The 12,425-nt window shown below is 37.3% G+C and overlaps 1 protein-coding gene across 3 annotated transcripts; it reads left to right on the top strand.

The window, feature by feature from the left end:
• Positions 1 to 8,573: 8,573 nt before the first annotated feature.
• Positions 8,574 to 11,887, top strand: LOC120140396 (transcription elongation factor B polypeptide 3). 3 transcript variants are annotated; one of them, XM_039155383.1, is made up of 8 exons: positions 8,574 to 8,828; positions 9,213 to 9,422; positions 9,507 to 9,644; positions 9,796 to 9,874; positions 11,074 to 11,142; positions 11,294 to 11,366; positions 11,491 to 11,542; positions 11,638 to 11,887. In XM_039155383.1, exons 2-8 carry the CDS (start codon positions 9,219 to 9,221, stop codon positions 11,731 to 11,733), a joined length of 711 nt encoding a protein of 236 aa, XP_039011314.1. In that variant the 5' UTR covers positions 8,574 to 8,828; positions 9,213 to 9,218; the 3' UTR covers positions 11,734 to 11,887. The 3 variants fall into 3 exon arrangements, with proteins under 3 accessions (XP_039011314.1, XP_039011315.1, XP_039011313.1); XM_039155384.1 differs by having other exon boundaries at positions 9,124 to 9,422; positions 11,491 to 11,547; positions 11,643 to 11,887; XM_039155382.1 differs by having other exon boundaries at positions 8,575 to 8,828; positions 9,124 to 9,422.
• Positions 11,888 to 12,425: the final 538 nt, after the last annotated feature.

Raw genomic sequence — 12,425 nt, 5'->3', positions numbered from 1 at the left:
CCCCTCAGAGAAGCAATACACGTTTCAGGCCTACAGCATCCTCACCGTTAGTTGGCAGTCGAGGCGGTTCCTCGTCGTATTATAATGGGCCCCTTTGTGAGTATTGTGGTAAACAGCACTCAGGAGAGTGTCGTAAGAAGATGGGTCTTTGCTATCAGTGTGGATCTAGTGGTCATTATCGGAGGGATTGTCCTCAGCTAGTTTCGTTTGAGCAGACCACTACCCAAACTCCTGTGCGTTCACAGACTACAGTACAGACCCCAATTAGAGATCGTAGTCGAGGAAAGACTCGAGGATCAGCGTCCAGGACAGACAGTAGAGCCTGACCTCAGCAAAATAGAGGGCCAACAGCTTCTGAGGTTAGACAGCCAGCTTTGGTTTATGCAACTAGACGTCGTGATGACATAGATGAGCCTGAGGTTATTGCAGGTACATTTACTATTTATTCTACCCCAGACTTTGCATTATTGGACAATGGCTCCACTCACTCCTATATATCGAGCTCGGTATCTCAAAACCTTCAGATTCCGATTTAGAACACTGAAAATACTGTTACAGTTACGAGTCTAGTAGGACAAGCGGTATTAGTGAATAAAGTATTTCGGCGTTGTCCTCTTGAGGTTCAGGGAGAAATTTTTCTCGCTAATCTTATGAAGCTTCCTTTAGAGGAGTTCGATCTAATTCTTGGGATGGATTGGTTGAATAAACACAAGGTAAATCTAGATTGCGAATACAAGCGGGCTACTCTGAAGACTTCAGATGGTCGGACTGTTGTGTTAATTGGTAAACGGCGTGGTTATCTCTCCAATATAGTTTCAGCGATGGAAATTGATCGTATGATCCGGAAGGGATATGAGACATTCATTGCTTGTATTTTGAACACCAAAGGTGCATTGTCCACGATCGAGGAGATTCGTACAGTTAGCAAGTTTCCTGATGTTTTTCCGGAGAAGTTGCCTGGGTTACCTCCTGATAGAGAGGTAGAGTTCGAGATTGAGACTTATCCGGGATCTTCACCTATTTCTATGGCACCTTATCGTATGGCTCCAAAGGAACTTAAGGAGTTGAAAATCCAATTGCAAGAATTATTCAATCGAGGATTTATCCGACATAGTACTTCACCATGGGGAGCTCTAGTTCTGTTCGTGAAAAAGAAGGATGGGTCGCTAAGATTATGTATTGACTATCGAAAATTGAACAAGATGACGGTCAAGAATAAATACCCACTACCCAGGATTGATGACTTATTTGATCAATTGTGAGGAGCTACTGTATTCTCTAAGATTGATCTTCGTTCGGGGTATTATCAATTGAAAGGTAAAGGATCTGATATTGCAAAAACGGCCATTCGCACTAGATATGGTCATTATGAATTTTTAGTGATGCCCTTTGGTTTGACGAACGCTCCTGCAGCTTTCATGGATTTGATGAATCGGGTGTTCCGTCCATATTTGGATCAATTTGTGGTGGTCTTCATTGACGATATTCTGATCTATTCTCGTACTGAGGCAGAGCATGACGAGCATTTGAAGATCATTCTGCGGACTTTGAGAGAGCATCGTCTATATGCCAAACTAAGCAAGTACGAGTTTTGGCTTCAAGAAGTGTCGTTTCTGGGGCATATTATTTATGCGCGAGGTGTTCAGGTCGATCCCAGCAAGATAGAGGCTATTATGAATTGGAAATGACCTAAGAACGTATCTGAGATCCGCAGTTTCTTGGGCTTGGCTGGTTATTATCGACGTTTTGTTGAGGGCTTCTCGATCATTGCTTCTTCTTTGACAAAGTTGTTAAGGAAGAATGTGCCGTTTGACTGGGGCGAGGCACAACATGAGAGCTTTGAGAAATTAAAGGCGGTTTTGACTCAAGCACCGGTGTTGATTCAACCAGAGTCCGGGAAGGATTTTACAGTGTATAGTGATGCGTCACATTCAGGACTTGGTTGTGTTTTAATGCAGGAAAGTAAGGTGGTGGCTTATGCATCCCGTCAGCTGCGACCACATGAGTGTAACTATCCTACTCACGATTTGGAGTTGGCAGCAGTAATTTTTGCCTTGAAGATTTGGAGACACTATCTTTATGGAGAGAAGTGTTACATTTTCACGGATCATAAGAGCTTAAAGTATCTTCTGACCCAGAAGGAGCTTAATTTGAGACAGCGTCGCTGGTTAGAGCTTCTAAAGGATTATGATTGCGTGATTGATTATCACCCTGGTAAAGCTAACATTGTAGCGGATGCTTTGAGTCGAAAGACGGTATCGGAGTTGAGGTCTTTAATGGCCAAGATGAATTTATATGACGATGGCACCTTGTTAGCAGAATTGCAAGTTAAGCCGACCTTGGTTGATGAGATCAAGGCTAAGCAGCCCTTGATAGCTCCTTGCTTTCCATTTTAGAGCAAGTAGAGCAAGGGACAAACTCAGATTACACCCTTGATCAGAATGAAGTTTTATGCTTCAAAGGTCGGTATTGTGTGCCTAATGATGCTGAGTTGAGGCAGACTATCCTTACTGAGGCTCATAGTAGTCCATATGCTATGCACCCCGGTGGAGATAAGATGTACCGAATTTGAGAGAGAGTATCATTGGGTCGGTATGAAGAAGGACATTTCGAATTTTGTGGCTAGTGTTTGACTTGTCAGCAAGTTAAGGCAGAACATCAACATCCATCAGGTTTGTTACAACCTATCAAGATTCCGGAATGGAAATGGGAGCGTATTACTATGGATTTTGTTACCGGCTTACCTATGACTCCTTCGAAAAAAGATTCAGTTTGGGTGATTATTGACAGACTTACAAAGTCAGCTCACTTCATTCCTGTGCGGGTAAATTATACTTTGGACAAGCTGGTGAGATTGTATATTTCAGAGATTGTACGATTACATGGTGTTCCATTGTCTATTATTTCTGATCGATATCCAAGATTTACTTCGAGATTTTGGAAGGCGCTACATACGGCTTTGGGAATAAGATTGGATTATAGTACATCCTTTCATCCACAAACTGATGGTCAATCTGAGAGAGTGATTCAGATTCTGGAGGATATGTTGCGGGGTTGCGTAATCGATTTTCATGGTAGTTGGGAGAACTTTTTGCCGTTGGCTGAATTTGCTTACAATAACAGTTATCAGACCAGCATTCGTATGGCACCTTATGAAGCACTCTATGGGCGTAAATGTCGCACTCCGATCTGTTGGACTGAGTTGCGTGATAGGAAAACGTTGGGACCTGAGTTAGTGCGTGAGACGGAGGACACAGTCAGATTAATCGGTGACCGTCTGAAAGAGGCATTTGATAGGCAGAAATATTATGCAGATCAAAGGAGGAAGGATATACAGTTTGAGGTTGGAGATCAGGTCTTTTTAAAAGTTTCACCCTGGAAGAAAGTATTGAGATTTGGACGTAAGGGTAAACTGAGTCCGCGATTTATTGGGCCGTATCATATTTTAAAGAAAGTTGGACCTGTTGCTTATCAGATCGAGTTGACTTCCCATCTTAGTCGTATTCATGATGTTTTTCATGTGTCTATGTTAAGGCGATACCGTCCAGATCCAAGTCACATCATTCAGGTTGAGGAAATAGAGCTGAGACCTGATTTGTCATATGAGGAAGAGCCCATTCATATATTAGAAAGAGATGAGAGAGTTCTTCGGAATAGGCGCATTCCAATGGTTAAAGTTCAATGGAGTAATCGAGGCCCCTCAGAAGCTACTTGGGAGACATTGGAGTCAATGGAGGCTCAGTTTCCTCAACTGTTCTCATAAGGTAAATTTCGAGTATGAAATTTCTTGTAGAGGGGGAGAATTGTAACAACCCGAATATTTACAAAATAATAATTAATTGAAATTGGAGGTTAATTGTGAAAATTGGTAAATTGTTGGTGACTAAATCAAAATTTATGAGAGTTTATAGGCCATTTTAGAAGTGAAGGAAATCCAAGGACCAAGCCTTGAATTTACCCTAAAACTGTCGGCAGCTTTGATTATAAGCGTGCATTTGGTTCTGATTTTCAGAACCAAAATGCTCTCAATTTTCCTTTCCCATACGCAGTTTCCAACTCTGATTCCGACGCCGTCCGAATTCCGATCGTTGTTTTGAAACCACCGTTGTGTTCATCATCGAGCGAGAAACAAACCCTTCAAATTAATTGAAGCGAAATGCGGCCAAACGTCGGGAATTTCCCGTCAAAGCAGCGACATTTTTGTTAGCTCTATCACCGAGAAAATCTTAAATTCATCGCCGATCGTTGCTCCATTTACGACACCTCCCACACCATCGTGTTCCTTGTGCCGTTCCGAGTCCACCGGTGTTCCCCTTTTTCTCCGGCGGCGGCGGCGCGTGGGGAGGTGAACCGGTCAAACTTCCCGATTTGATGAATTCGAGCTCTCCGACGATCAAAAATTTGAACCGAGCTTTGTAAGTATCTCGAAAACGCTCAAAATAATTTTTAGAAATTTTTCCGTAATTTTTAGAGCCCCGGAGGACACCTCACGCGCCGCCGTTGGGCGAGTGAGTGACCGGTTCAACCGGTTTTCTTAAGGGTTTGACCGGTTTGACCGGTCACGACCCGACCCGTTGACCCGACCCGATCGTTGACCGTTGATCGGTGCTATTCTGGTAAATAATTCAGTTTTGGTGTTATTCTGGTAAATAATTCGATTTTGGTGCTATTCTGGTAATTAATTCGAAATGGGTGCTATTTTGGTGATTATTTTAAAAAGGGTGCTATTTGTGTAAAATGTTCAAAAGTTTGTTGACCTCCTTTGACCAGAACTTTGATCGGCTTTGACCGGCTATTAAACGATCGTTAATCTTTTTCGAGTATACCTATCCTGATAGTTTTCGACGTGTCGAATCCGTTTCCGTTGTCCGTTTCATCAAATTCAAACCCGAAGGTCTCCAAATCGACGGTTAAAGTGGTTGAATTTGACTTTGACCAAGAATTTGAATTTTCGGAAAGTCATAATTTATGTTTTTCGATGCCCTGATTCCGATCCCGCAATCCGTTTGGCCAAATTCAGACTCGAAATACCCCAAATTGATAGTCAAACCCGAAAAATGCTTATATACTTAAGAAGTTTAGCTTTGAACAATTAAATAGGATTTGGGACTGATAAATATTATCGTTTGAAGGTACAAGAGACTCTCCGGATCGTTCGACAGCTCGACCCAGCTCTTCTAGATCAGTTAAACCACGTGTGCCAGTATTCACCCGTTCGAAAACTGTAACAGAGCGTGGTGAAACCAGCAATCAGTAGATTTGCTATTTGAACCTATTGTCGAGGTGTGTTCCCTACTTATTATTGAACTGTTTTATTGGTTTTAATATGTGGTACACCGAATTCATTGGTTATTGTTTTATGGATGCACCAATTTAATGTGACAATTTATGGAATATGGCTGCTATCTAATTTTTGTTTTGAAATGGTATATGATTACCATGTTTTTGGATTTATGGAATTTATGTCACGATGCAATTGAATTTTGGAATTGAATTACGATGGAATAGCTCTGATCAAGCTAACTGGGTCTAATGTGACTCTTGAGGGCCCCAAGATGTTTCATTAGGTCGGTTTTCCTTTGTTGTGTGCTTAGGGTAAGCTATATGGACTTATTGACTAGGGCTTAAGGATACAAGCTTCAGAGCCTATCCTTAAGTCGGCTTTCTTTTTGCTATGTGCATAAAGTAGCTATATGGAAAATAATTTTGGGAACTACTGATGGTGTACCAGAAAAGGGTTTAAACTATGATTTTCAAAAGTTAAACTCTTTTACGAATTTGTGAGATTACTGGACTATGATTTGTACCTATTGTGATTTTATGGAAATGTTGGGACACACTGAGCCTAGCTCACCTTTTGAAAATGTTTTCCCCCTTTCAGATACTGTTGGTTAGATACCTCGGTTCGAGCACTTGGAGGATCAACATATCTCTTGAAGTAAATCAGATTGTAATGTTTTTATCTTGCAAATTGACTTTATTTTGGTGACATGGACCTTATTTTAAAATATCAGATTTTATAATGATGACTCTTTTGCTATTATTGCTCGGTTTATTGTGATTTTGAATTTGAAGACATGTTTTAAATTAAATTATTATTTATTGGTACTATATTTACGAGTTGGATTTTGATAGTATAATTTGTTTATAATTTCATGTTATTTATAATGTGATTTTATATTGATGGAATAACAGTTTCGAAAAATGTCTTTAATAATCATAATGTGATCCACTAGACTTAGTCGAAACGCATAGGCCGGGTCTAGGGGGTTACACCTCCAAGGTCAAAATTCAGTCGACCATCGTCCCTTGGTGGTCGGATTTAACTCGGCCACCACGGTAAGCTTTAATCTCTTTTCTAATTTTTTGTTATTCGAAAATTAAAACATGTATGCAAAATAAAAAATTACCTTTGATGAAACATATGGAAAATGCTTGAATCTGAAAATTTCCTTGTGTATTGATTTTTTCGAATGGTTACAAGCTACCCTTTTTTTCTGTTTGAATCGTCCCTCTATTACATTTTTCGAATCTGAGCTCCCCCCTTTCCCTTTCTTTCTCGTGTGAATTAAATACCCATTACAAAGGAAAATAAATAATCTATAATAGAGCACTACTAGCATGGGTGGTCAACAAATATTAATGGTGGCAACATAATATAATTAGTGCTGAATTAGTGGAACATTGGTGCAAAAACAGCAGGGTATGGGTTGGCATGGCAGTGTATGGGCAGGCACTTGAGTGGGGAACAACAAGGTATTGTGCTGGTGAGTGGAGCATGGGCTGGTGCTGATGAGTGGGTGGACAAAAAATGGTGTTCACAAATACTATCTGTTATTACCTGAAATATCAGTAGGATTTCCGCTCAACATATAGATTTGTAGATATCTGAACCGATAAGGAAATACATGTTTATATGTATCTGCACGTTCTTCAGCATCATCTGGTAGTTCTGTATTACTGAGCTTTTTGAAGCTCACTCTATTACTCACCATTGCAGGTTAAAAGAATTGTACCAGTGCAGCTATCGACTTCAGTAAAGGAGTTCTTCCGACGTTGTTTGTAGAGTATGTGCATGTGATTAGGGGGCATGTAATTGTATTTTGTTTTATATTTGAGTCTGAAAATTTGTTTTAATTATGCATACCTATTAATGATTTTATGAGTTTACATGTTTTGATAAAAAGTTTTTAAATTTTCCGCTATTTTTACAGCGGGTCACTCCGGTGGCCTTAATGTGACACTCTAGATCGGATCGGGTTACCCGCATCGGTCTGAGGGGGTTACAGTAACAGTTTTGCTAAGTTTTAACGACGATATACCAAAACGAAACAAAAAGTAAACGTTAGGTATGCTTTTGAAACAAATAAAAATGTATGTACTAAAACAAAACAAAACTAAAAGTTTATATACTAAACTTGTAATTTACCCTAAATTATTTGGTTATATTTTTAAAATATAAATTATTTATTTTTATATTATAAACTTATATGATCTAATTACATCACATGTCCTCAAAGTATGACCCTCATTTTAAGTTGGCCCCTAAACTTGTAATATTTTAATTTCATCCGTAAATTATGATTATAATTCTAAATTAATCCTCAAACTTCTTAACATTTCAATTTCATCCTCAAACTAAAACTCTCATTTTAAATTGGGTTGGTCTCGTAGTATGTGGCTCCCCTCATCGCAACCAAGCTTACTACCGTTCAAATCTTTGAAGGGACTCTTCAATCATCGAGAAACGTTGAAAATCAAAGGGAAGTGGTCTCCCCCTTTTCTTTTTTGTTTCTTTTTTTTTTTTAAGGTTTTTATCTCCTTTAATCCTCTATCATACCTTCATTTTTTTAGGAGTGGTTTTTATAATCATTGGGCAGATTTTCCTCACCTTAAATCCAAGATTCAGAAATCTGCAAAAAGGATTTACTGGAGTTATCACCAACCATCCGAGTTCATCATGTGCTCCATGTTAGCCTACTAAAGTTGTATCATCAAGATGAGGAGTAATCGAATCTGGGCAAGTCACATCGAACACTAATTGAAGTGAATGTCTCATACGAGAATAAAGTTCGAGGAGTCCAGAAAAACATAGTCATCCGATGAGCAATACACCGTCTAAGACATGAGTACTTCATTTAATAGAAAAGACTTTCCGACAATGAGAAGAATTGGGAATATGCTAAAGGACTTTAGCAATTCAAATCCAAGATAGACTAAACTTTTTTATAACTAAACTTGTTTACATGTTCACTTTTACTTTCGTTAGAATTATGGATCCTATTACATAATGTAATATTAGATGTAATATATAAATGTAAAAGTAATATAATATTGGAATTTTAATTTTTTTTCAAATTTATATAAGAAGTTAATTTATTCATTCTTACTAATTACTATTTTAAATATTTTTATACTCAAATAGAACTCCATATTTGGGTGGACATTCTATAAATATAAAATAAAACAATGGAAGTTTGTTTAATTTTTAACTATATACTTTTTTTTTTACTTAAAAATAAATAAAAAATGAAAAAAAATCTTTAATAAAACGGAATAAAATAAAAACGCTGGCAAGCCGTGCACCCATAGTGCAAGTTAGCAAATCTGGTCTAGGAGATATATAAAAATCTGCGTAGAGCAGGCTGTGTCTTTATCATCCCCCGAGCCGGCGCATGTTAGCACGGGAACCGAAATCTTTTTCTTCTACGCGTTAAGAATTTCATTCTTTCTGAATTGTGATTACAATCGGCAATCTTTGATTGATCTGTTCTTCCCGTCTCTCGATCCATCGAATCCCTTCGCTCCTCCCCCTCGGAAATCAATCGGTGAGCTATCTTTACCTTTAATTTCGAATCTTATGCTTTTTTTTTTTAATTTCGAACCGATCAGCTTCTTAATGTTTCCGATATGATGATTATGCAGCTGTTTATCTTTTTTTTTATTAATTATTTATGATCTTGCGTAATTTTTTTTTCATAAAGAAAAAATATGGAAACAAATTTCTTTCCTTTTTTCTTTCAATTTCTTTGTTTTGAAAGCTAGAATTTTAGTTCAGTTTATTATTGTTGGATGATCATAGTATTAATTGATTGCTTTTTTATATGCAAATCCAATTTGTAGACTAACGAACAGGGTAGATCTATGGCATAACAATAGAGATTGTCTTAATTGCATCCTTTGTCTCCCCTCCCCCATTTCTCCTTCCCTAGAGCAATATGTATCCGGAGAAGAAACCAAGAAGCATTGCGGATATAGTCAATATGAGACATTCTCCTTCACTGGTAGACCTTTGTGTTAGAACAGCAATAGATAATGTAAGGTACCTTGGAGATGTTGGTGAGACAGACACACATTTACTTGAACGGATTCTACCGCATTGTACAATTGATCAATTATTGCATGTGGAAACGAGTACAAAAGTAAGTTGTCCTCATCATATGATCCACAGTTAGATGTTTTCCTTTGGTTCTGTACATTTAACAGGCACTAATCAATTGGTGTAGGGAAGGGATCTTAGTCCGGTAACTGATAAACTATGGAAGAATTTCTATGAGCTGCAGTTTGGTCGTGATAGTATGAAAGTTGTAATTGAGAGGATGAAACGAAAGAAAGTCTCATTTAGATGGAGACAGTTGTATGAGGTAATCTTTATCTTTTCTTTTTTCCTTGCATGCCATCTTCTTGCTTAATAGCTAGGCTGTTGGTGGAATGCTGAGGAACCAGCATCGTGCCTTTACTTGTTTTTGGACACTGTTATCAACTTCCCTACTAAAGTTGAATGATTTGTTGCAGGCAAAATTGAAGGATGTTCAAGAGGCTGAGAACAAAGCAATTGATCGGCTGAGACAATTATACAAGAAAGAAGATGCCCGTAAGCTCCTTATTCTCTGAATCTTTTATAACAATATAAGCCGTGCTTTTGACAATTATACATGTGTGCTTCTATCTATTGTAAGCACTTTGGGATCATTACTTGTGCAATAGTGCCTTAAGCTTTCTCTTGTATGCACCTAGGTCTTGCTTAACTAGGCGACATAGTTCAGAAAGTACTGAAATTGGAACTATTTATTGAATGCCATTCCCAAGAACATGCATTGGGTCAAGCTTGTGCTGAGAAGTGACCTTTAATTGCGTGTCTACATACTTGGACTGTGTACCCTTGACCCTACGACTGATTGGAGAGGACTAAAGAGTCTTTCTCGTGGTAAAATGAGATGTCTACCATTTTCCTTAATTGCTAAACAAAATGTTCAGATTTTACTATTTTAGCTTGCTATAGGATTTTTGTTCACCATGATTTGCACTATCATAAGTCCAACATAGTTTTGGCTTTCACCATTGAACAGTTTATGTTGTAGAGCTTTATTAGGGCATTCATCTTCAACTAGTGCATTGATAAGAACTCTGATTGACATGAATGAATGAACCAATAAAACATGTATTATGCCATTTTCTGTTGATCTCCATCAATCTTCCATCCCCTGTAGTATTTGTAGATTTGGTTCTATTTCTAGTTATTTGCACTGCTACGGCATTTAGGACTGTACAATTTCTCTGAGACAGTTCATGATGTAGATTGGCCTTAAGTTTCTGTTAGGTGTATAAAGGGGGACAAAGCTCACAATACTAGGATGGTAAAACTAATTTCATTTGATCAATAGATGCATCCTTTTCTTGTTTGTTATGCTTCAAAACTTTGAAGTGTCAAAGAAAAGTTCATCAGACGATCTAGTAGTTGCATTGACAAGAAGTTTTGGATGGTTGGCTGATTATTTTCTTCCATTAAACAATTTAATGAATAAGAATATTTGATATCCATTATATTTTTTTTGGTGGTATCTTTTATACACACACACACACACACTTATCATGGCTGTGGTGTTGCGTTGATTGAATACTTTGGTACTGTCAAAATGGATTTAAAATGAAGATGTGTTGTGTTATTTAAGAGAACCTTTCATATCAATACATTAACAAAATGAGTTTGTAGAAAGCAAGATTTTGCTGTGTGTTCCAGCACCTATGCTCTTTCCATCATCAGAATTTCTTACCTTGACTTAACTTGATTAGGAAAACAAAGCCGGCAGGTTCAGCTTTGCACCAAGGTTCCACCTTCAAGCAAAAGAAGCTTCTTTTCTGGTAATATTCGTTGTTTCTCTGAAGCAAGATTGATTTAGTTTATTGGTTTCTTATTGTAATATATGCGATTTTGATCTTTGTAACTGTTAATAAATAGTGTACTTTGCGAAGTGTTGGTTCTATTTTTGAAAGTCTTTAACATGTTCTCTAGGGAGTGGACCTGGCTGCAGTTTCTCCAATAAGAGCAACATAATGAAGAAAGCGAAGATAGATTTTATGAAGAGGTAATCATTGTTCTCTTTTATGAAAACTGTACACCTACAATGATCGGCATTAAGATTCCACATCGTTAAGGTGAATATTCAAGGGAATTAATTGTTCTTTTCTTCTCATTCCATCTTTAAACAGTCAGGAAGTGAAAAATCTTGCAGCCATTAAGAAAAAAGCAGTGCAGAGTCATCCTAGGTAATATCCTTGACTCTATATTATTCAATTTTAGATCAAACAGCCATCCATTAATTTGAGCTGGCGACTCGTTACATTGGCTTCTTGAAACACAGTGGTTCCGCTGTAACGAAGTCAAGTGGGTTTTGTGGAAAGAATTCTGCTTCAATATCAAAGCATGCCAAACCTTTAGAGAGGAGATTTTAGAAGCATGTTTGTAAAAGTTTAAGAGCAGTCCCAAAAAAGGTTCTGCTGCCTCTCTTTTTCATCTATCTTTGTAATGTTTGGAAAGTAATAAGGGACCGATTTGTGACTTTATAAACATAATTTTGCATAATGCAATTATATATAAGGTTTTTGCATTTCTTACCCCTCCCAAACTTTGATGGTTTAATTGTCTACAAGTCGTTAATATTTTTGAAATCATTACAATTAAGTCCTCGTTCCTCTCAAAATTTATTATTTTAATTATTTTTGGACCCTATCAATTTTAAAACGAAATCATGTTTAGACCTCCATTTCTTCTGGTTTAATTAATTTTTAAGATCATTTAATTTTAAAATTAGTGAAATTAAACTATAACTCTTTTAAATTTGACGGTATATTCTATTTTAAAGATCCAATTTATTTCAAAGTTAAACAACTTGCTTGCCCCCTCATAGTTTAATCCTTGCTTTGTTTCTGCTTCAAAAACATATTAAATTTTTTACAAGGTCACGAGTTCAATTTTCAGGACCTTTAAAATCAATAGACTAGTAGAGTTAACGACATGTTAATGTAAGAATCAAAATGGAATGATATTGATAGCTTGAGGAATGATGTAGAATGTTTTAAATTTTAGTGATCAATATAGATGTGGTCATAGTTTAAGGACTTATATGGAACATTTTAAAGTACAG

This window comes from Hibiscus syriacus, unplaced genomic scaffold (genome assembly GCF_006381635.1).
Source record: "Hibiscus syriacus cultivar Baekdansim isolate YM2019G1 unplaced genomic scaffold, ASM638163v2 tig00110783_pilon, whole genome shotgun sequence".
Classification (NCBI taxonomy): Eukaryota; Viridiplantae; Streptophyta; class Magnoliopsida; order Malvales; family Malvaceae; genus Hibiscus; species Hibiscus syriacus.
The sequence above is the reverse complement of the archived record's forward strand: the minus strand, read 5'-3'. Positions and strand labels throughout refer to the sequence as shown.